This window comes from Prionailurus bengalensis, chromosome D1 (genome assembly GCF_016509475.1).
Source record: "Prionailurus bengalensis isolate Pbe53 chromosome D1, Fcat_Pben_1.1_paternal_pri, whole genome shotgun sequence".
NCBI classification, from domain to species: Eukaryota; Metazoa; Chordata; class Mammalia; order Carnivora; family Felidae; genus Prionailurus; species Prionailurus bengalensis.
The window spans coordinates 6566085-6591692 of NC_057346.1; the positions used below are offsets into that span (position 1 = coordinate 6566085).

At 42.6% G+C, this 25608-nt stretch overlaps 1 protein-coding gene across 1 annotated transcript in view; it reads left to right on the plus strand.

Annotated features, from left to right (window-relative positions):
• Nucleotides 1-10669, plus strand: part of RAB39A (RAB39A, member RAS oncogene family) — a 30879-nt gene extending 20210 nt beyond the window's left edge. The window contains exon 2 of the mRNA XM_043579247.1: nt 6096-10669. Coding sequence (XP_043435182.1) covers nt 6096-6522 — 427 coding nt within the window. The 3' untranslated portion in view covers nt 6523-10669. The remainder of the gene's footprint in view (nt 1-6095) is intronic.
• The last annotated feature ends 14939 nt before the right edge of the window (nt 10670-25608 follow it).

Here is a 25608-nt window from a genome sequence, read left to right on the forward strand (position 1 = left end):
ATATATTTAGGATACGTGGATATATATTTCATTTACCCACTCTCCCCTGCCACTGGCACACTCATAGCAACTCAGTGACCTTGGTGTGAGAACATAACATGCTGCTAATAGATCTTAATGTTGGGCACCGACGTGCTCTTATAGTTCTTTTTTCGCACTAGTATCTCTTTCCCTCAAACGTTCTCATTCTCTCTGCCATTTCTCCCATTTCCCCAATGGCTGTGTTCATGGCTTCACCAAATCAATCATTTATTCCCTCACTAAGAATGTACTGAGTGCCCACTTTGTGCCAGGCACTTGAGAATCACTGGATAATCCGTGATGAGCATAGACACGGCGCCCACTACCTCTCACAATTAGCAACCCAACATCCTGGATTCAGAGAGTGGAAAGCAGTGGAGAAGGATGGTGTGCAAGAGTACTAGCCTTGAACACAGTGATTCTGCCCACCAACCTGAGAAACAGATTCTGACCAAACCACCGCCATTTTTCCTTCAATGCAGGTGTCTAATGAGAGGAGTAAAGTGTTCCTCCCGTTCTGTTTCGTGGGGAGAAAAAGTTTGAAAGGGAAATCCTGTTTCTTCCTATGGTAGAAGCCTACATGTGAGGGAAGAGGGAGAAGAGTTTCTCCTGAACCAGCGCTATTCCTTTGCCGTGATGAGTGTCTACATGGGAGTGGTTATAATCAATTCATAGTGACACCAGCCTGCCTGGTTGAGTGATTTTCCCCAGAAACATTCGGCTGCACGCTCGCCTGATCCGGAGGTAGTTTTCCCAGATGAGTATAGCAGTGGGGGGGAGGAGCTTGGGAATTTAGATATTTCTTAGAGAACAATTATAGTGATGTCTCATGGAAGGCAGTAAAAATAGGAGGGTATTAATGGATAGCAAGTCATGGAATTGCTGAGTAGATTACAAATCTTGATAACATTTTGAAATTATCACGGTAAAAATATGCTGCAGGCTATGAGATTTTGATCAAAACGTAGGCTGTATATTTGCAGTTTTGGAAGTAGTGAATTTCTGATGATGAAAAGGAAGTAGGTGAGAAAGACAGAATGACGAGGATAGTTCATTAGAAATGAGGAAGCCACAGGGCGACCGAATGGCTCAGTTGGCATCCGATTTCAGCTCAGGTCATGATTTCATGGTTCCTGAGTTCGAGCTCTGCGTCGGGCTCTGTGCTGACATCTCAGAGCCTGGAGCCTGCTTTGGATTCTGTCTCCCTCTCTCTCAGCCCTTCTCCTGGTCGTGCTCCCTCTATCTCTTTCTCAAAAATAAATAAACATTACAAAAAAAAAAATGAAGAAATCAGGTAACTGAGAGATGACACCAGACAGCTCCTCCAAATAAGTGTTGAAATCAACGAACAGAATGAGAGGAAGTGCGATGGAAAGAACAACGAAGCAAAGTGCTCGAGTCTCCAGCATGCGGGGAATGACCTCGCACTTGGCAGATGACAGAAGATGATAGAGCCAGATGGCAGAAGCCTCAAAGGAGCAGCGTCTTTTTTTTCTTTTCTTTTCTTCTCTTTTTTTTACAACTGGAGTTGGGAGACAGTTCTCTGGAAGTGGCCCTGGGAAGCAGAAGCCACCGCCTCTTGCGCCTACAGAGTGAACAACTTGAACATGTTGCGGGGGGAAGCCGTGTGGTCAGGCAATGAGATTAAATACAGCAGCTTTCAGTAAGGCAAGGAGGAGGGGAAAACACTCCGAGAGGAGACTGTTCTTTAAAATGGGATGGAAGTTCCTAATAGTGTAGTTTTCAAGGTATAAAAGAAGGAGGTTTCTTTTATAATCAAAAGGAGATCTTCTGGGGCGCCTGGGTGGCTCAGTTGGTTGAGCCTCCGACTTCAGCTCAGGTCATGATCTCACGGTCCGTGGGTTCGAGCCCCGCGTCAGGCTCTGTGTTGACAGCTCAAAGCCTGGAGCCTGCTTCAGATTCTGTTCTCCCTCTTTCTCTGCACCTCCCCCGTTCGTGCTCTGTCTTTCTCCCTCTCAAAAATAAATAAACATTAAAAATAAAAAAGGAGATCTTCCACTTGGGGGGGACAAAGATCTTCCATGATTCACCTTCCCCATTGTATCACCATCATGCTAGATTTATCCCCTTTCCAGTCTCGCCAGAGGGTAGCATCATAACTCTTAACTTTCCCAAAGCACACCTGAGACCAGATTGGAATGCATTCATTTATTTGTCTCTCCCTTCTCTTCCTTCTTTCCTTCCATGGCCCACCCCCCTTCCCCCCAATATTTTTTTCTTTTCTGTAATCCATTCATTCAGTGAGACTTTCAGAGTCGAGAAGAAAATGGTTATAAAGTAACCTGCAAGCAAGATGTTGTTGCTTATAAAGAATTGTTCCCTGGGGTGCCTGGGTGGCTCAGTTGGTTGAGCATCCAACTTCAACTCAGGTCACAATCTCACAGTTCGTGAGTTTGAGCCCCACATCAGGCTCTGTGCTGACAGCTCAGAACCTGGGGTCTGCTTCAGATTCTATGTGTCCCTTTCTCTCTGCCCCTCCCCTGTTCATGCTCTGTCTCTCTCTCTCTCTCTCAAAAGTAAATAAACATGTAAAAATTTTAAAAAAGAATTCTTATCATCAACTCAAATTCTTTACAGGGAGGCTGACCTACATAGTTATTTCAGGATCTGTACCCTACCTATAATACTCTCGAGAATTTATGGATACCTAAGTGTTACCCAAGAAAGGAGGTCCAGAGAAAGATACACGCTCCCTTTCAAGGTCCAGTTTCAGTCGGTAAGCCTGTGTCTTCCCCTAAATAACTGAAAGTAAGGATGCCCAACTGTGTTAGGGAAAACCTACCCCAGGGCACAACTGTATCTGAATCTGAAGCCTAACCATATCAGAATTCTAAACTAATATCTGTACCCACACACAGAAACTGAAGGCCAAGTTATTATGTAGAAAATGGCAGATGTCATATTGAGACCATTTATCCCAACTAATCATTAATAAGGGCTGTTTCTATAGTGTATATGGCATAGAATTTGCTATAATTTTGTTCTATAGAATGATTTGCCAACTGTATTCCTAATATGTTTGCAAAATTAAACACACAGGCCTGGAAAACATGGCATTTTCTGCAGTGTAAGACATGCCTCTGCCTAATATACGAGCATCTCAACATTGAGTTTTCAACCACAAAAGTATGTTTTTATAAATTAAACTAATGGTAAATTAAAGAGGAGGGAGAATAAAAGTAATGCCAACTCAGTGCTGAGTAAATTAAAGCTTTCAGTTCAATCACATAGCCTTAATTAGGTTTCTCTTAAGGCGCCGCACATCTACCTAAATTCACACATATAAAGATGAAAAGCAGAACAATAACAAATTATGCCTCAGTTTTTTTTTTAAAGCAGCAACTTAAACGAACTGCAGTATTTGTAGCCTGACAAATATAGTGGGAGATTTTTCTTATTGTCAGTGGCCGTAGAATGCAGTAGTCCTTCAGAAAATATTCCTAAAATATTCACTTGAGAATCTCTCTGCTAAGAATTCTGAGGAAAAACAGGGAAGCGGGAGAAAGGGAAAGAAAGAAGAGGTAAAGATACTTTCTTCACACTCCCACAGCAAATGGTACTAAGGAAGGCGTGGAAGAGGTAGAGAGAGCCCCAGTGACCCACTGGCCTTCCACAAAGATCTCTCGTGGCCAGGCAAGTAAGAGAGGCTCATCTCAATGCTCGAGGTCACTGACAACTTGGAAACTGAAACACACGTGACCTGTGTCTCCTACAGCATTTAGCACTTCCCTCTCCAATAAGATTACTTAATCCGATATGACAGGTATCAAGTAGCATCTATCATTTGCCAGGCAATAGGATTGTTAGATACATAGAGGAAACATGTGTGACCCTCAAGGAGCCTTGAACTGCGTGGGAGACATCCCAGCCAATCCAATCAGCACATTGTGAAAGTGGACGTAATCATAATGGCGGTATGCCAAAGGCTCAATGGAATTATAAGAGATTGCCTAAGAGAGGTGGGGAACAAGAGGTCAGTGACAGTGAAGACTTCTCATATTTATGATTTTTGAGCTGACTCTTGAAGGAGAAATAGGAGTTTGGTAAGCAGAAAAGGGTAGAAGACATTCTAGGTAGAAAAATAACACATAAAAGCAAGATATATAAAATAGTATGGCCTTGCCATCTTGCCTCATGATTCAATCAGAAAATAGCACAGGGGCGCCCGGATAGCTCAGTCGGTTAAGCATCCAATTCTTGATTTCGGCTCAGGTCATGATATCACGGTTCATGGGATTCAGCTCTGCGTAGGGCTCTATGCTGACAGTGCAGAGCCTGCTTGGGATTCTCTTTCTCTCTCTCTGCCCCTCCTCTGCTCACACACACATGTGCACACACACTCCCTCTCTATCAAAATAAATTAATAAACTTAAAAAAAGAAAGAAAGAAAACAGATAGGAACAGCACACTTGAGGGTTAACTGAAAGTTTAACCAAGTGACTATTTCTGGAGATATGTATGGGCAAGGTCACCAAAAAAGGATGGTGAGGTGTTCAGAGTTACCCACAGCGAGGGGCGCCTGGGTGGCTCAGCTGGTTGAGCATCCAGCTTCGGCTCAGGTCATGATCTCATGGTTCGTGAGTTCGAGCCCTGTGTGGAGCCTGCTTCGGATTCTGTGTCCCCCCTCTCTCTGCTCCTCCCCCACTCATGCTCTGTCTCTCTCTCTCCTTCAAAAATAAATTAAAACATTTTTGAAAAATTAAAAAAAAAAAAAGAGTTAGCCACAGTGAGAAGCCATTCACCGGCCAAAAGAGACAGGAAAGAGAATGGGATTACCTGAACCCAGCAGAACCCATGAGAAAGGCACTACCCAACAGGAACCTTGACCAGAAATAGGAACAAGCTACTGCCAAGCCAGGGTCTAGGGGAGACAAAGAGAAGGGTAGATACCCTGACCTCCTTCCTCTGGTCACCAGCTGATGCCTCCATTGGCTAAGCCCCACAGCAAGCCCAAGGACAAGGAAGTGTGGAAAAGCTTTCCGTAGATGACACCTTCCCAAGGCCCAGACAAGAGCAGACACTAGATTTAGGGGCCAAATGGAATGCCTAGCACAGATTCATAACCCATGTGCAAGCAACTTCCTGTTTCTCGAATAGGTATCGCACAGGACCATTCCTGTAACGCACGTTATAACAGGCTTGGCTTTGTTTCTTCTTTCCCAGCTGATGGAGAGAGGAGCTCCTTGAATTAAATGACAGGGACAGAGAAATTCTTAAGATCTGGTTTGTTGGGTAACCTCTGCCCTTCATCAAATCTTCCTATCGTCGTATTTTTAATCACAGTAATGTAATAATCTATCAGATACTTTTTTGTTGTTGTTGTTGTTGTTATGTTTATTTTGAGAGAGAGAGAGAGAGAGAGAGAGGGAGAAAGACAGGACACACGTGGGGAGGGGCAGAGAGAGAAGGAGACACAGAATCCGAAGCAGGCTCCAGGCTCTGAGCTGTCAGCACAGAGCCCCACACGGGGCTCGAACTCACAAACCGTGAGATCATGACCTGAGCCCAAGTTGGACACTCAACCGGCTGAGCCACCCAGACACCCCTCTATCAGATACTTTAAAATAAAAATACATAGTCTTAAGTGTGAGATAACATACCATGTAAGTGCTTATTTATCTATCTGAAAATAACTACACTTTAATGTTCTGTCAGTGGATGAAACCCGCTCTCCTCTTAGTCTCAGAATATTTTTGTTCACTTAAGACACTTCCTATTTGGCTGGGGCGCCTGGGTGGCTCAGTTGGTTAAGCGTCTGACTTCAGCTCAGGTCATGATCTCACTATTCGTGAGTTCGAGCCCCGCATCAGGTTCTGTGCTGACAGCTCAGGGCCTGGAGCCTGCTTCGGATTCTGTGTCTCCCTCTCTCTGTCCCTCCCCTGCTCGTGCTGTGTGTCTGCCTCTCAAAAATAAATAAATATTAAAAAAAAAAAGACACTTTCTATTTGGCTTATAAATTCTAGTCAAGTCACATTACGTCACCTTCAGATTTTATTACGGTGGGAGCAGAACAACTTATTCTTTCACAACCTGTTTTTCTATTTATTTTTCAGATCAATAACTCGATCTTATTACCGCAACTCAGTTGGCGGATTTTTAGTATTTGACATTACCAACCGACGATCTTTTGAACACGTGAAAGATTGGCTGGAAGAAGCAAAAATGCACGTACAGCCATTTCGGATTGTATTTCTGCTGGTGGGACATAAATGTGACCTGGCTTCGCGACGTCAGGTTACAAGGGAAGAAGCTGAAAAGCTGTCAGCAGACTGTGGTATGAAGTATATAGAAACCTCAGCAAAGGATGCCACAAATGTGGAGGAATCCTTTACAATCCTGACCAGAGACATATATGAACTTATCAAAAGGGGCGAGATTTGTATTCAAGATGGCTGGGAAGGGGTTAAAAGCGGCTTTGTTCCAAATACGGTGCATTCTTCTGAGGAAGCGGTAAAACCCAGGAAAGAATGCTTCTGCTGACTTCCCACAGGCCAGAGGACTCCCGTGAACAGACTGGGTGTCATCCCAGGATCAATACCAACGTTAACTTCAGCAGGAGACGCAATGGCAGCATTTAGGACACAGTTATAAATCGATGCTAATGCTATTTTGTAAGGTATTTAATTCAGAGCGCTATGCTTGCTGGTGACGCTACCAGATTGGGGGTTGTGCTAAATTATCAGGCAAAGCAGACAACCTTTTCTTGAAACTGGAGTGTCTCCGGAATGATCCCCGTTCTCCCTTTGTTAGCACATAGCTAACCTTAATGTTCGCATATACCAATATTACTCATTTTTCTTGACAGTTTGAAATGGGTTTTTTTGTGCATATAGAATCTGATCGAAAAGATTCTATCAGGAATTACATTCTCCTGAGCTCATCTGTTAATGCTGAATAGCAAAGTGGATTTAAAAGTGCAGTGTTTGCTTACAAAGGAAACGATCTCAGAGGTATCATCCACTAGGACGAAAATAATAATTCCATATTTAATGTGCCAGATTTTAAACCATTCTTTGAAATATTTATCCTCCCTTAATTTACCTGGACGTAAGAAAATAAGTTTTATACTCATTTTTGTTCTCTGATTTCTTGTTCTTGATAGATTTATGTTTTGTAAAGATATCTAAGGATCCAAGCAAAATATTTTATCGCAAATATTGGTAAAAATAAAAATGAAGGACCGTTCATCAGCAAGTGTTTTGATGTTATAGTATATTGTCCTTATTTAGACAAGGAAAGTTCATTTATATACCGACATTTTCAAAGAAAGTAAATGCAATTTACCTTGAACTGTTGTCAAAATTATCAGTATAGGTAAATACGGAATGTTTTTAGTGATCACTTTTTTGTCCAATTAAGTTTCTGAATTTCCCGGTTCTGAGACAAGAAAAGTATAGGAAAGAAAGATTTTTCTGGGCAAGGAAGATTGGTTAGATGTTTGATATATTTAGCATTCAAATTGCGTTTCAGTAAAATTAAAGATAGAATGCTGAGTTAAGGCTATAAAATGACTTTTGAGTTTCCTAATTTTTAACTTATTGATTAAATTCTCCTCCTGGAAGGGGCATTTTGATAACAATAGTTTACAGCATACATTTCTGTTCTTTCTGTGAAGCATTCCCAATCACAAAGGGGCACCAAATGCAGCCACCTTTTTGGAATTATGAGGTTTACTGTCAACCTGCAGTATCTTCATTTGTTTGAAAACCAAAGTGATATGGTGGAAAGAATATTTAACGAGAAATCAGAATACCTGGGTTCTAAGCTTGCCTTTGCTGTACCGGTATCTGAACACGAGTGAGTCACTTAACCTTGCTAAGCATCCATTGTCTTAACTGTAAGATGACAATAATAACCCTATTTATTGTGTTTCATGGACTAATTTTGAGAATCAAGCGAATCATGTGACAAAGCTTTGTAAACAGAGAAAGTATTATGCAAATACATAATGAGCTTGGTCTCAGCTGCTCTCGGGCATACTATTATATTTACAATGGATGAGAATGTTGTTTTCTCACATTCTTTCCCATTTCCACATTCTGCAGAGGGAGCAGAGGAAGGTGCAGGCTTTCCTGGACCCGAGGGATCTCTTGGTTTCATGTGTGCCCTGTGCCCTCGTGCCCTGAAACACTGCTCCTCCCAAGTGGAAATGATTGGGAGGGAAATCCCAGGAGACATAACTCCATCCGGAATCATGTTTGAATGTGTTTTTGTGCATCTTTGAAGTAGATATTTGATTATATTTTAAGTAATTGTACATTTTCTAGGTTCATGGAAGTATTTTTAATAGTGCTTATGGAGAGAAGAATATAAATTATAACATCCCTATAAGATTTTGAATAGTTGTATTGTCAACATTTTCTTGATCTCCTTGCATTGGTTTCACTTGAGTGAGTTCAAACTGTAATTGATCAGGTAAGAATACCTGTCCCCGCCAAATGTGAAACAATTTATTTTTACTGCTACCATTTTAAATCTTACGTTACGGTTTTGCACCAGTCCAAAATGGCACCAACTCAAAAACTGGTTATCTAACAACAGTTTAAGGTTTAAACAGGCACCTGTGCCTACTTGTGAAGTTAAACAACTAAAATATAAAATATGATTTAACTTCTGGACACCCTTTATAATACTAATGGTGGGGTAAAACTAACATTCAGGCTAAAGGGTTCTGATGTTTTTCAAGACTTAGAATAGAACTAAGGAGGCAGAAGAAACAAACGGAAATGCAGGGCCCCCAAAGTTGATACTTAACCAAGGTCACACATGAGCAGAAGCAAGCCTAGATCTCTAGTTCTCCTTATACCTTAGTTGGGGTTCTTTTCATTACCATGCTGTGTCAGGTGTGTGTGTGTGTGTGTGTGTGTGCTGAAGAAAAGGGAAAATGTGATCTAACTGAATCCACAAAATTCTAAAATTGGCCATATAATTTTGAGGTTATGGAAGAGTGGTTTGTGGTACAACAATATTAAAATGAACAATAACTACAAAGATCTGAGTTCTTATGCAAGGTTGCCAAATTTCTGTATAACCTTAGCCAGATATCTTTATCCATATAGATATATCTATATAAAATAACTGACCTATTTTCTTACACATCATTATGGAGAATGTGGATAGTGACACCGAAATAGTAAAAATGTTTGCTCCAGGCAAAACATTTTGACTAAGTGTCTTAGAAGTCAGGTATACTTGAATCAGATTATCATTGATATTATTTCATTTCAATTATTCAATTTAAATTTAAACCTATTTAAATTTAAAATTTAAAACTAACGATGATGTAGCTAATTACTAAGTATTTTTAATAAACATGATAAAAAGGAAATGAAAAACTATCTAATCATATGATACCCTTTCCCTGAGAAATGCTTCTCATCTTGAACTGTATTAACACTTTGCATAGAGTAATGTGATGTTCATTAAATGGTAAGCTGAAGCCAAAATGATTTTGTAAACAGAATGCTTTTAAATGTGGCCTTTATGTACATAATAGTAGCAAACAAGATTTCTTGGAGAGTTTACACTAGATTTCCAAAAGCCTCAAAATACTCCATGATTGTTTCCAGGGGCGACCAAAGCAGCCTTTATTACCGTTAAGAGGACTTTCCCAATCTATTAATCCAACTTTGTAGTATTCAAAAACTGAATCTATGGATTAATAAAATCCTTTTAAGAGTGCTTTTGATTCTATATTGCCTTTGGCTCAATCAAGTACAAAGCCTCGCAGACTTGAAAGAGTGCGCTATATTTGAATAATTTCCTTAGGTCTGACCGAGTGACAAGGATGTGAAAGACTAAAGACCCATTTCATAAGCTGATTCATTTGTTCCCCAGTAACTGCCTGCAAAGATTTAGTTGGAAATGCAAAGGAAGCATGTAATCTTTAAGAAAAAAAAAGAAGAAAGACTATAAAAGCTTTAAAGTTAGGTCCTTTGTGTTTTAAAATAGAGTATGTTCCCAACAAGATGCTTAACTCTTGGAAATTTCACAGCTGGTGAAAAGTTGTCTCTGCTTCCGAATCCAGATCTTTCTAAATCCCCGTGTCTTCACTAAACCTTCCTGAGCGACCAATCTTCACCTGATACCAAAATAACTAGCAAACCATTCTCCCAAATTTGGGTGAACGACTACATGACTTGGTGTTTCTATAATCCTAGAATGACAGTAGACACACGAGTGCTGAACTGTAACAATCTGTGTCAATCATTACAGACTCTGGTTCGCTTATTACACATAATCATGTTGGAGAGTAAATGAAGAGAAAAGAAACAATTTTAAGATTATTTTCAAAGTTAATGTTCCTTATTGTTATCTCTCTGGGTAAATTTTTTTTGTCTTTTTTTTAAATGGTGCCTAAAACATTGTCTCATTGATGTGAACTTTGGTGACTAGCAATTAATGGTTATTATGTTGAATTAATCCTATTGAATGTGGATTTCATATACGTGGTTTTAATTTACACATTCCACGGAGAAACTTGTTTTGCCATAATCATCTCTTGCCATTTTTTTTTCTTAGAATGAAAACCAATGGGAGAAAGATATGGCTTACATTTTTTGAAGTATGTTATGAGTGTTACTTGATTTTAAATAATGAATAAAAAGAATGAGAACTATGGTTGTCACAAGGTTGTTACATTATCCGTCTTTGGGGACCATCTTTCGTGGTGCTTTCAAAACAGAAACAACCACTTAACTCCAATGACATGCATCTGTGTGTGTGTGTGTGTGTGTGTGTGTGTGTGTGTGTGTGTTTACAAATGAAGTGCAAAGAAGAACCAAGAGATCCGAAATCCTATTTATATTATGTAATCCTGGTGAAGTGTGAGGCAGAACTCCATGATCAAACAGGTATATATGTGCAGCAAAATGTGTAAATATTTACACTAAAAGAATGTCTGTAAATAACCTGTCACCAATTAAGGTCAGATTGTTTGCTGCCAAATGAGTTATCAAAAGAATTGTAGACTCTCAGATGGGGCGCCTGGGTGGCTGAGTTGGTTGGGCGTCTGACTTCAGCTCAGGTCATGATCTCACAGTTTGAGGGTTCGAGCCCCGCATCGGGCTCTGTGCTGACAGCTTGGAGCCTGGAGCCTACTTTGAGTTCTGTTTCTCCCTCTCTCTCTGCCCCTCCCTCTCTTACACTCTGTCTCTCTCTCTCTGTCAGAAATAAAATAAAGCATTAAAAAATTAAAAAAAAAAAAGAATTGTAGACTCTCAGAGCTTTTTGGGTTTCCAAATTACTTAAAAGGATGATAGTCTTTTATTATGCCTTGAGAGATAACTCAGAATTTGTGACTTTTTTCTAGTAAGATCATCTTTGTCATGCTTCAGCCTTGCACACAGCAAGAGCTTATTAAATTTTAAATTGAGCTGTTCAATCTCACAAAAAAATTTTAGAACTTCTGCATATATAACCAGTTATACATGTAAAATATTTAAAACAGTGCTTTGCACATAGTAAGCACTTGAGAAATGTCATCTTTCTGTTGTTGTTGTTTTTTTTTTAAAGAGAGAGAGCAAGAACAGGGTAGAGGGGCAGAGAATCCTAAGCAGACTCCATGCTCGATGTAAGGCTTGATCCCACAACCCTGGGATCATGACCTGAGCTGAAGTCCGGAGTCAGAGGCTCAACCGACTGAGCCACCGAGGTGCCCCTTTAGTATTACTCCTATAACCACCGAAACCCCAAGAAGCCAGTTTTAATCCCCGGTGTGCCACAAACTAATTGTTGATAAAGGCAGTCTTACAGATCATCGTGAATGGTCGCTACTCTTTGCAATGATCTGATTCTTAGAGTCAGGGGAGAATGCTTTAGCAGGACAAACAGAAGGTGGTACAGTTCCTGGGGAAGACTGGCGACCACCGACAAGACCGGAGCAAATGGACAGGTACTCAAATGGGTGTGGCCGTCACGTCTCAGCAGCTGCACTAGAAACAGTCATCACCAGAACAGTGAGTGTGTGTGTGCCGTGTGGTAAGGAGCATGGGCCAAAGGATTGGGCCTCTTAGTTATATAGAAAATGATTATCAGCAGCATGGGTTTTTAAGAGATTTTTTTGGAAATAACTTTCTTGACATATAACTTACATTACAATTTACCTGTTTAAGATGTATTATTAGATGATTTTTCTTTTTCTTTTTTAAATTTGTTAATGTTTTATTTATTTTTGAGAGGCAGAGAGAGAGACAGACAGAGCACGAGTTGGGCAGGGGCAGGGAGAGAGGGAGGCACAGAATCTGAAGCAGGCTTCAGGCTCTGAGCTGTCAGCACAGAGCCCGACGCGGGCTCAAACTCACGACCCTGAGATCAAGAGTTTCACACTCTACCAGGTAAGCCAGCCAGATGCCCCAGTACCATTATTTTTTAATGTTTATTTATTTTTGAGCATGAACAGGGGAGGGTCAGAGAGAGAGGGAGACACAGAATCTGAAACAGGCTCCAGGCTCTGAACTGTCAGCACAGAGCCCGATGCGGGGCTCGAACTCACGGACCGCGAGATCATGGCCTGAGCCGAAGTCGGACGCTCAACCGACTGAGCCACCCAGGCGTCCCCCCCCCCAGTACCATTATTTTAATAAAGGAATCCCCACTGTGCAAATATTAGCTCACTGTACAAAATCTGGAAAATATAGAACAATAGAAAGAAGAGGGAAAAATCACCATTAGACCCGTCCCCTGAAAATAACAATTTCAATATTTAAGGTATTCCCCCCTTTGTAATAATACAGCCATGTTGCAAAAAGAAAAATGTCTAATAATAGAGATATAAAGTAGAAGGTGGAAACTTCTTTTTGCCCTCCCTGGGTCCATTCCCCTTTAAGTGAAAAATCATCGTTCGCAATTCTATGTTTATCCTTCACGTCTTTTTCCTATATGTTTATACAGATGATACGCACAAATATAATGGACAAGGAGCACACAAATAAGATCAGTTATAACATTATTCTGTAACTTGCTTTTTGCACATAACAGAGTCTTGGCAATATCTTTCATTTTAATATACACTCATTTCAACAACTTCACAAAACGCAATATATACAGGGAAATATCATTTCTTTAGCCACTCATTAATAGACGTTTAGATTGTTTCCAATTTTTTCTATTATAAATAATGTTACAGTGAGCATATTGGTGGATATAGGTGTTGGGAAAACGTGTAATTTTGTCTGATGTCCTAGATGTATGCGTGGTCAAATGTGACTGTGCAAATTTTAGTCGATATTGTCAAATTCACCCTCCCCCTCCCCCCTTTTTTGTTTGAGAGAGAAGTCAGGCTCACCCAAAGCAGGGCTTATGTTCACCTGATGTAGACGCTAACTCACAAACCGTGAGATCATGAGCTGAGCCAAAGTCAGATGCTTAACCCACTGAGCCACCCAGGCACCCTGCCAAATATCCGTTAAAAAGAGTAGGCCAGGAGTGCTTGGGTGGCTCAGTGGGTTGAGCGCCTGACTTCAGCTCAGGTCATGATCTCTCAGTTAGTGAGTTTCAAGCCCTGCACCGGGCTCTGTGTTGACAGCTCGGAGCCTGGAGCCTGCTTCAGATTCTGTGTCTCCCTCTCACTCTTTCCCTCCCCCGCTCATGCTCATCCTCTGTCTCTCTCTCTCTCTCAAAAATAAATAAACATTAAAAAAAAGAAAGAGTAGGCCAGTGATATTTTCAAAAAGATTTTATAAGAGGGATGCCTGGGTGGCTTAGTCAGTCATCCAACTCTTGATTTCAGCTCAAGTCGTGATCTCATATTTCGTGAGTTCAAGCTCCGCTTCGGGCTATGCACTGACAGTGTGAAGCCTGCTTGGAATATTCTCTCTCTCCCTCTCTCTGCCCCTGACCTACTTGTTCACTCTCTCTCAGCACAGAGCCCAACACGGGGCTCAAACCCACAAACCATGACATCATGACCTGAGCCAAAGTCGGATCCTCAACCAACTGAGCCACCCAGGCGCCCCAGGAACATTTTCTATAGTATGGACAGAGATGCTTTGTTTTGTGTTGAGATTTTTCTCTTACAGCCAGTTATAGCTTGTATGTTATCTTTTGTTGTAAAGTTTTCACTTTTCTTCATATCTTCTAGGATTTATGTCTTGATTAGGAATGTCTTCCCTAGCCAAAAATTATAAACACTGTCCTACGTTTTGTGTTTTACGTTTGCACTTTTGTATGTCAGGATGTATTTGTACATGGTGTCATGTAGGTGTTTTTTTTTCTGAATAGTCCACTGTTCCAATGTCACGTCTTCCTTTCTCTAAACATTTGAATTTTCATCTTTATCCTAGAAGATTTAAACATCTATATTTTAGCGCTCTCTGTACCTATACAGAATCTGTTTCCAGACTTCCGTTCCACTGATTATTGTCTATTGTTGAACTAATACCACACTTTCACTTATTAAAGATTTTAAAAAATATTTTATTTTTAAATAATCTCTATACCCAACACGGGGCTCGAACTCACAACCCCAAGATCAAAAGTCGCATGCTGCACCGACTGAACCAGCCAGGCGCTCCAAATCATTTACCGAAGTTTTAAAATACGGTGTCAGAACGACAAACTCAACTGCTATAAGCCCTTCCCATGTCCATCAGCACCCAGACTGTGGTCTCTAAATACTATTTCCCTTTTAAAATAAAAGGCACCATTTCTTTTGTGAAATGGCTGCTTCTTGGTCTGGGGCAAGAAGTGAACAAAATGAGCCTGGACATCTTGTCACACCAGAAGGTAAGGAAGAGATCCAAGAATACTATGGGCATACCAAAAGAACATAGAAACAAACCTGAAAAGGCCAAAGCTGGGACAATACGAGCATCAGAATGAAAAATATGGGCATAAAATGGCATTAAATATTTTTAAATCTGTGAGCTCACATGATAGTAGGAAAAACTCCTATTTCTAGTCCATGATTCCCAGATCCTGTATTCAAACTATAATGGAAACTACGGTGTATAAGTGTCTCTGATTCAAAGCATATACTGCAGTGTGTAAGACACAACCGTGTCCTTTTGGGTTTCGTCTCCTAGATCTGGCTCTGAAGCAGAGTCTTCAGGAAGCCATTTTAGCTTCCAGTTAGGCCAGCTGCTTCTGGGGATAAAGTATGTGGGAAGACCAATAATCCCACAAGTGTGGGACTGCTTCTGCACTTCCTTTGCTGTGAAATTAGTTTCTTGATCGTGCACAATGCTGTGGGGGGGCCACCACGGTGAGTGGTGATAAGGCATCTCGTGAGTTCAAGGATGATAGTGCAACCAAAAGCATTTCAGACACTGGAGGCATAACCATATCCGGAATATGTATCTGTACCAGTAAGGACAAATCTCTGCCCCTTCCAAGATGGAAAAGGTCCAATGTAATCATCCCGTAGTGAGTGGCTGGTTGGTCTCGGTCTAGGGAATCCCCCAAACCACACCCAGTGGTGGATCCTGGATCTGCCATTTTTATCTTACAAGAGGGTGTTGTTGTGCTTGGCGGCTCTAAAGGAAACTGACTCGTGAAGGGGAGTCATGGCCACGGAGTCACTTGGTACTTCATGGTCAGACACTTCACCTCTACCAGTGCCCAGTTTCATGCCAGAATTGGTTTTTTAAAGGCATATAATTCCCTGCTTAGATGGAATGACTTTGATCGGGAACCCTAGGGACTGCTTGTGATTCTTCCATTGGGTCTCACCGTAAACGCTACAATGTCTTTCCCACCGCTAATGATATAGGGTCTTCTGATTTCGTGTCCAAGCAGCAGGGCCACTTGGACCACAATTTGGATCTGCTATAGAGCTCTGTCCTTTTCTGGAAGCCTGGTATATGGGGCAGAGCAGTATTATCTGGTGTGGACTAGACTGTCTTCAAAAACTAAGGAGGCCTCCAAGGATTTGTTTTCTTCATGGCAAGATGCAATGATTTGTTCTTTAATTTAGATGGAATGTCAGCACACAGCTGATCGCCTGGCCCTTCAAAATTCTCGTCTTGCCGCAGGTTCCTGAATCCTCATAGGGTTTATGTCACACGTCTAAAGTACATGCAACTTACATCAAATGATGTCTTTTATCGGTATATCATGCGGGAGGCTGAGACAGTCCAGACGTCTCTAGACTGTAATATGACAAAGGACAGGAGAGTAAGCATCACCCTAGAGGAAAACTGTACATTTTTTCACTCTTGTCCATTCCACGTGAATGTGACCTGTTTCTGACCCTCTTTTCTGATGAAGATAGGAAAGAATGTATTGGCAAAATGTCACATCAGGTGCCATAGTTGGTTGAGTTTGGTAGTCTGCTGTCATTCTCCAAAATGAGTGGTGATACTGGTGGATCGCATGGAGGATTACCACCCCTGAATTCTAAAATCTTTAAGAAGAGCCTTATTTGCACCATTTCCCTCAGAATATAATATTTCTCCTCCTGGCCAGGGCAGAGCCTACTCTTTGGCCTTTTCCATCGCGTTAGCTTTTTTTTTTTTTTTTTTTTTTTTTTAATTTTTTTTTTTCAACGTTTTTTATTTATTTTTGGGACAGAGAGAGACAGAGCATGAACGGGGGAGGGGCAGAGAGAGAGGGAGACACAGAATCGGAAACAGGCTCCAGGCTCTGAGCCATCAGCCCAGAGCCTGACGCGGGGCTCGAACTCACAGACCGCGAGATCGTGACCTGGCTGAAGTCGGACGCTTAACCGACTGCGCCACCCAGGCGCCCCGATCGCGTTAGCTTTTAGTCCCCAGTCCAGTTACCAAATATGTGTGCCAACTACCCGGTGTGGCTATTTTGGTTCTACACTGGAGGACGGAGGGAAAGGACCCCCGGGTGAATCTGTAGGTGGGGTGGACCCACCGTGAGCTGGAACTAGTCACGTGTGTCATTTACTACCTGGTCCCCATATGTCCCCCTTCTAGCAGTGGGGACACGATGACACTTCAGGTCTCTGAATGTCCACGTCAGCTGGCACTCTGTGTCAAACGGTCCTTGAAATACTTGGGCATTCCCTTCTCCCGCTCGCATCGTTACCGAAGAAAATGGCCGTAGGCCTTTTGGGGAAAGGGCAAGGGCGAGTAAACATTACGATGTACACTTGCTGAGATGTTTGGGGTTCTTCCTCCCGATGACCTAGTTTCTTCGAAAGTCAATGGATTCTGGTTCTGAAAACTGGGCAAGGGAATATAACTTTTTTTTTTTTTTTTTTTTGAGTGACTGCCCTGAGCCTCCTGATCGTATGCCCTTGATCTTCTTTTGAGGGTATAGAATGAGTCTGCCCCTTTGGCTGCCCATCTGTTTTGCAGCACAGTCACCGTATTAGTTAAGACTCCCCAGAGGAATCATTCCAGAGGACCGATAGGAAATATATTGTAAAGATATTCATTATAAGGAATTAGCTCACAAGATTCTGGGGTCTGGTAAGTCCAGAATCTGCAGGGTGGGCTGACAGGTTAGAGACCCAGGAGGGCCAAAATTCCGGCTCGAGTCCGAAGGCCGTCTGCTGTAGATTCAAGAAGAGTCAATGCTGCAGACGGAATCTGCAGTTAGTCGGCTGGAGGCTTCTCTTGCTCGGGAGAGGCCGGTCTTTTTGTTCAATTCAGGCCTTCAGCTGATTGGATGAGTCCCACTCATGTCGTGGAGTACAATCTGCTTTACTCAAAGTCTACTGATTTAAATAATAATCTCATCCAGCAAAATACCCTCACAGAAACACCCAGAAAAATGTTAGACCAAATAGCTGGGCAACTGGTGGCTCAGCCAAGCTGACACATAAACCATCAAGCACACCATGTCTTTTAACCGTCTTAATAATACTGAGGATCCAGCACCCCTGATCTGACCTTAACATACATTACGATAATTGTGTCCATATGATTTCTTTTTTTTTCAATATATGAAATTTATTGTCAAATTTGTTTCCATACAACACCCAGTGCTCATCCCAAAAGGTGCCCTCCTCAATACCCATCACCCGCCCTCCCCTCCCTCCCACCCCCCTCTTTCTTTTTTTTAATGTTTGTTTATTTTTGAGACAGAGACAGAGCGCAGGTCGGGGAGGGGCAGAGAGAGGGAGACACAGGATCCGAAGCAGGCTCCAGGCTCTGAACTGTCAGCACAGAGCCCGATGTGGGGCTTGAACTCACAAGCTGTGAGATCATGACCTGAGCTGAAGTCGGAAGCTTAACCACCCGAGCCACCCGGCCGCCCGTCCATGTGATTTCTGATGGTTAAGGGTTGCCACCCCGTGTCTGCTGTTTTGGGGTCCTATCATCCCTGTTCCTCTCCGGAAGCCCAGTTCTGTATGACCTCTCCTACCGCCAGCCCTGGCCTACACAGGAAAGCCACTCTTGAACTTCTTAGTGAGTGACACAGGTGAGCCTCTGACCAGGACATTCCTTCCTGCCTCGGTATATGATGTGTCCTCCAGGCCTTTCTGTGAGGCACTATCACCGGGAGCATTTTCCACTTTACAGAGTACATCCACTTTAGCACCCTCGCTTCTCTGAGCCTTTTACTTCTACTGTCCACCACGGCCGTTCTAGCATTCCAACTTCGTTGAGCACGACATTACTTTCCCCATGCTTCTGGAGGACTTCCTGGGAGAAAGTCGGCACCATTTCCCCGGGCTCTTGCCAAAGCATTAAATCCAATGTCCTGTGAAAATGCTCCCAAATCAATAAAATTTTCCTTATCCAACCCTCTATTCTGGCCTGCTGATCTCGCACCTTCAGAAGCCAATAGCATGCACATTCCCCTGGCCCCCGCAGGCACGTACAGGCAGGGAGTCTTGCAGTTTCCTTTGTGATATAATCTCTGTTATCCCTTCTTGGGCCCAGCACACTCTTGACTAGGTAATACTGTGACTTAACCCGCGTTAAGGTCTGGAGGAGAAGCACGTGTTGCCTCGTGTCAGAAAAAAAAAAAATGTCTACATCATCAAGTCAGAGGAGAATTGCTAGCTTTTTGGTTTTTTTGTTTGTTTTTTTAAAGAGAGAACACATAAGCAGGGGAGAGGGTCAGAGAGAGAGAGAGAGAGAGAGAATATTAATCAGGCTTCATGCTCTGTGCAGAGCCTGATGCAGGGCTCGATCCCACGACCCTGGGATCATGACCTGAGCCGAAATCAAGAGTCAGATGTTCCACTGATTGAGCCACCCAGGTTCCCCAAGAAGTGCTAGTTTTTGATAGGGAGAGGTGAGCTCTCAGAGTCAGAGGTTTCAGAGAAATCTGATGATTCAAGATCCTGTAGGTCATCAAACTAGATGTCCTCAGTCCATGTGTCAGGTTCTCCTTCCTTTTCGGTCAGGGCCCTGACCTTGGCATAGAAGACGGGGCTTGTAGGGAGTTGAACTCTCTGTGGAGCTTGGCTACTCTGACGAGTAAGTCCTGGGCCCAGTCTTTGGCTTTCTCTCTCCTCCCACTGTCAGAGATGACAGCCTCTGTGTAAGCTATCACATGAATGTCACATGTAGTTTCCAACTGGAAATTAACTCTGTCAGGTTTTCATCATCTTTTTCTTGTACTTGGCAATGGCCACTAATACAGACACCTTACATAGTGTACCAGCTAATGCATTTCCTTCCAGCATATATCAGATCATTCACCACTGGAGAAAGTTCTAACAACCTGTGATGGTGACCTTATCATCATAGTAAGAAGTGATTCCGTTCCAAAACCCAATTTTAGCTGCTTCTCTATTGAAAGCGTCCTGGTAACAACTGTCACAGCGTGGATTTTCCAGGAAGCTGACTCTGAGACAGGGTTGGTTTGAGATGGTCAGGCCTTTTTTTCTTTTTGTTGACAAGTTGTTGGAGATGGGCCTCCCAGAAGAGGTGTGGCCTTGGGTGTTGTGGCTCTCTATAGTTGAGGCAATGCCTGAGGGAACTAACGACTGAATGTTGCCAGCAGACAACAGAACTGGGACAACACATCTTTTTTTTTTAAATTTATTTATTTATCTTAAAAGAGAGAGAGCACCAGCAGGGGAGGGGCAGAGAGATGCAGAGAGAGAGAAAATCCCAAAGCGAGCTCCGTGCTGTGGGCATAGAGCCTGACGTGGGGCTCTAACTTATAACCCTGAAATCATGACTTGAGCTGAGGTCAAGAGTTGTGGATGCTTAACCAGCTGAGCCACCCAGGTGCCCCAATGTGTCTTTCATAGAAGGAAGATCAGGATGGGGTATTTCAGAAGCTCCCAAGTTAAAACATCAACCATGTGGGTTGTGTTGATCATGATTCTGATTCAACTGTAAAAAAGAAGTAACCATCAGGGAAAATGGAAGATTCATTAACGATATCAAGACATCCTGTTGATGTTTTGGGTGCGATGTTAGTTTATTATTGTGTTTTTAGAATAAACATACTAAAATGGAAGTGAGTTGGAATATGCATGGGGACAAGAGTGACTATGAATTGTCAGTACGGATGGAAGACAAAATCACGGGCCACCTGCCAAAGATGCCCTGTCCTCATCGCCAGAATGAAAAAGATTTTTGCAGGTGCGATTAAGGATCTTGATTAGTGAGAAGATGATCTTGGATTCTCCAGGTGATCCCCATATAATCAGAAGAGACTTTATAAGAGGGAGCCAAGAGGGTCAAAGCCAAAAAAGAAGAAGACCATGTGACAGTGGAACCAGGGGCAACAGAGTCAAAGAGAAAAGATGCTATGCTTCTGGATGGCTACATAGAGGAAGGAGCCACCAAAGAATGCAGGGAGCCACTAGAGGGCAGAAAAGACAAGGAACAGATTCTTTCCTGAAACCGTCAGAAGAAACGCGGTCCTGCCGACACCTCGATTTTGGACTTTCATTCTCCAGAACCGTAAGGGACTAAATTTGTATTGTTTTAAGCCACAAATGTATGATAATTTGTTACAGCAGGAATATGAATCTAATACAGTAAGCATATGGAGTTCCATTGTGATATTTTTCTACATTTGCGAAATTTTCTATTTATTTATTTATTTATTTATTTATAAATAGGCTCCATGCCCAGCATGAAGCCCCACACAGGACTTGAACTCACGACCCTGAGATCAAGACCCAAGCTGAGATCAAATTTGGCACCCCAGGAGCCCCAAATTTTCTATAATAACAAAAGTGTTCTGAAAAATAAAAGAGACCCAGCACTGAAAAAGAAAATGTAATATGGGTTGATATATAGTTTGGCAAGTCCTCCTTTGTTTGTTTTTTTAAAAAATCTATATTTTGGGGGCACCTGGATGGCTCAGTCGGTGAAGCATCTGACTTCTTCTCAGGTCATGATCACATAGTTTGTGGGTTTGAGCCCCATGTTGGGTTCTATGCAGACAGCTCAGAGCCCGGAGTCTACTTCAGATTCTGTGTCTCCCTCCCTCTCTCTCTGCTCTCCTCGCTTGCGTTCTCTCTCTCTCAAAAATAAATAAGCATTGGGGCGCCTGGGTGGCTCAGTCGGTTGAGCAGCCGACTTCGGCTCAGGTCATGATCTCATGGTCCATGAGTTCGAGCCCCACGTCGTGCTCTGTGCTGATAGCTCAGAGCCTGGAGCCTGTTTCAGATTCTGTGTCTCCCTCTCTCTCTGCCCCTCCCCCGCTCACACTCTGTCTCTCTTTCAAAAATAAAGAAACTTTAAAAGAATTAAAAAAAAACATTAAAAACGTTTTTTAATATATACTTTTGCTGGTCTTTCACATGTTTCTCCCAAATAAATTTTTTAAAGATTATTTATTTGATAGAGTAAGAGCATGAGCAGAGAAGGGGCAAAGAGAGAGAAAGAAAGAGAATCCCAAGGAGGGCTCCTCGCCATCAGTGCAGAGCCCCACATGGGACTCAAACCCACACACTGTGAGATCATGACCGGAGCAGAAATCAAGAGTCAGACTTTCAACCAACTGAGCCACCCAGGTGCCCCCAATACATTTTCAATTAGCTTGTCAAGTTTCTGGTAAAAAATAAAATCAGGTAAGTATTTTATCAAAATTTAATACAAATTAATTTTGGGGAAATTATGTCAAAGGTAAGTGTCACAGGATGTCCCTGCTAGTCTGAGCTGATTGTTGTGTGTGCCCAGTGGATGGGACTCCAGGTGAAGGAACGCTGTGGTTCTCCAGCCACCCCCCTGATAACTGAGTGGCTGAGTTCTATTCAGAGGAAAGAGTGAAAAAAAAGACACCTGGCTTCCCTTTCAAGACGTATTCTCCAGCCTAGCTTTACTACCGTACTGTAAATATTTTATGCCCTACTTGTCCCCTCATGTTTGCTGTCCATCGGCCCATAATTAGTTTCTAACTATATTATCTGAAATCACCACTACATTGTAAGTGATGGAGCTGAGTGGAGCTGGATACGAGTAGAATCGATCGTGAGCATTTTGAAGTATTCCTTGGAGACTAACGAAATAAAGCAAAACAGGAAGAGTAAAGAGAATAAGAAGAGGTTGGTTGATGAAGTGGCAAAGTTAGGCTTTAATATTGATGTGACTTCATTGCCTAGTCTTGCGAAGCCTGGGGGTATTTTAACTTCATAAGTCCTAAGTAATTTGTTAAGCAAAAATACAGCAGACATACCCTTTGTGCTACAATGACTGGGTTGCTTTGGCACAGAAAAATACTCTGACAATTTACTTCGGGTTTCATTCAATTAGGAAATTGAGTTTCATGTAGAAAGTCTGTAAATTCTATTACTAAGATATTATTTTCATGATTCATCCTTATCTTATAAATTGTCTCAACAGAGATTTAAAAATAAATTGGCTAAGGCTTTTGAATGATAGTAGCCTGAGTAAAAATATTATTACACAATTGAAAACTCTAAATAGATAAATAGATAAAGTCTCCAAGTGATAGCATGAATAAAAAAGTTACAATTGGCCAACAGCTGCTAATTTCCATTTCTTATACTTACCGCTAATTAGGCAAGATAAAATGGTTTGTTTTTTTTTTCTGGTACTGGAAAAGTGAATAATTGTGTAATTATAGATAATGAAACGAGTATTAGAGGTAGGGGTGTGTGTGTGTGTGTGTGTGTGTGTGCGCGCGCGCGCGCGCGCGCCCTGGTCTTTGAAATCCCCCTTAAGCCAAAAGTCAACATCAACTCAAATGGCATCTCCCACCACTGTGGTTAACTGTTGTACCACTAGGGGAAGCTCGTGAGACGGAGTTTTGAACACTCCTTCGCAGCGGCTGCAAATCCAACGGTGGTCGCTGGAGGGTACCAGAAGACGGAGTTGAGAAGCTGGGAGTTCAAACCTCTGACTGGTCTTTTTCCAAGGAGGAAAGTTTCAACCTGCTGGCGAACTATTTAGTGGGAGAGGAAGGGGCAAAGGGGGAGGATGACTGGGGCACTGGAACAAACGAGTCCAGCAGAAACGTCAGAAAACTTGGAACCATCTGTGGGTTAAACCACTGCTCTCCTATGTGCAGAAGAGTTAGGGTATATGGTGAGAGTAAGGCAGGGGAGATCCACAGATGTGGCGTACTAGTGTCCTAGTCTTTGGTGAGGCAGCCTCAGGGGAGATCAGAATCAGGTCCAGAAGTGAAGGTTCAACCTCACAGTTAAACCAAAACATCCTTGAGCACGTTTCCTTTGATGTTTTCCTGTGAAACCATCCTTTGGCCAAGAGGAACATTATTAAGTCACAAATCTGAATGGGCACCTGGGTGGCTCAGCTGGCTGAGCATCCGACTTTGGCTCAGGTCATGATCTCAGTGTGTGGGTCTGAGCCTTGCATCGGGTTCAGAGCCTGGAGCCTGCTTCGGATTCTGTGTCTCCTTCTCTCTCTGCCCCTCTCCCACTCGTGCTCTGGCTGTCTCTTTACATAAATAAATGTAAAAATTTTTTTTTAAAATCACAAATCTGAAGACTTGGGTCTAGTGCCAGTGCTAGTGCCAACACAGCTGATAAGATGGGAGATAATTTGACTCCAAACAAGTTCATAGGAAACAAGTTGATCAACCCAGCAAGTTGGTTATGATATCTGTTCTAGAATTCAGATGTACCTAATTGCTGGTTTTTCAAAAATTGACATTTCTGTCAATTCTGCCTCACAATGTTGTTTTGCCATATTTTAAATCTTCAGACACTTTTTCTGTTTTTCAGAATTTGGGGGTTATTTTCCATTATACAAATAGAATATCGTTAAGTCCTGAATTATTTAATTCATCCTTGTCTAGAAAATACTGAAGCATAAGCTCCAGGCATTGGTTAACAACTGTTTTTTAAAGCTTATTTATTTTGAGAGAGAGTAAGAGAGCGTTCACGCTAGAGGAGGAGGGCCAGAGAGAGAGGGAGAGACAGAATCCCAAGCAGGCTCTATGCTGTCAGCTCAGACCCCAACCCTGGGCTCACACTCATGAGCTGTGAGAAATTGACCTGCGCCAAAATCAACAGTCAGTCTCATTTAACCAACTGGGCCACCCTGGTGCTCGTGGTTAACAATCGTTCATGAAGAACCTGGAAAGAATATGTGACTATTCACCAGTTGCTTTGAGAACACTGGCCTGAAACTAGTTTTTAAAACGTGTTCCCTAGAATTCTCAGTACCCCAGATTAGTCCACGTTTCTCCCTGGGTTCCCTGCTCCTTCTAATAAGGATCAAGAGAGTTCCTGAGGCCCCTGACTGGCTCAGTTGGTGAAGTGTGTGACTCTTGAGCTCAGGGTTGTGAGTTCCAAGCCCCACAATGGGGGTAGAGATTACTTAAAAATCTTATAAAGAGAGAGGGGGTGAGAATTCGAAAGAATCCTATGGGTTTGAATGGAGTAGGACTGCCCTTCCCCAACTTCCACACTTTCAACTGGAACAGAGAACAGAGGATGCTAGAACTCTGTGTGTTTCTGGCAGGATCCCCACCCATCCCTACTGCCTGACACACCCCCACTATCTGCTCTTATACTATTAAAACCAATCTCTGGTGCCTGGGTGGCTCAGTCGGTTAAGCGTCTGACTCTTGATCTCAGCTCAGGTCAGGATCTCGAGGTTTGTGGATGGAGCCCCGAGTCAGGCTCTCTGCTGTCAGCACAGAGCCCACTTGGGATCCTCTGTCTCCCTCGCTCTCTGACCCTCCCCCACTCTCACTTTCTCCCTCTTTATCTACCAAAAATAAATAAATATTCTCTTAAAAATCTCATTATGCCTTTAGCCGTGTTATATCCATATCCACAAGAAGCCCCAATGCCTAGGTTTCCCCTCTGCACCTTACCCCTCCCAATTCCGTCTCCGATTTACTCAACCTCCAAGCCTCTGGACCGGTAGTAAAACCGAAAACCTCTGTTTCCTCCGCTCTTTAGTCTCTTCTAAGTGACGCTCAATTCACCCCTGAAATCACTGCGTCCCCTGCATCTTTCTCACAAGATGGCTGATGTACCACTGGGCTGTACCGCTGGGTGGACGCTGGCCTGAGGTAACCCTGGGCTGATGTTTGTGTGCTACTGGTCTTCTTTACTTCCTATTGCCGCTTGCAAATCCTCCTCCTCCCCTTCTCCCTAGAAGCGCTCAGATTTGCGCCTGGGGTCAATGGACTGTCCATCCATCCATTAACCCTCCTTGTTGCAAATCATGTATCGACCCCTTAGGTCATACTCCCTCATCCCTTAATTGGTTTAGGTCCTGACTCACTATCATTCTC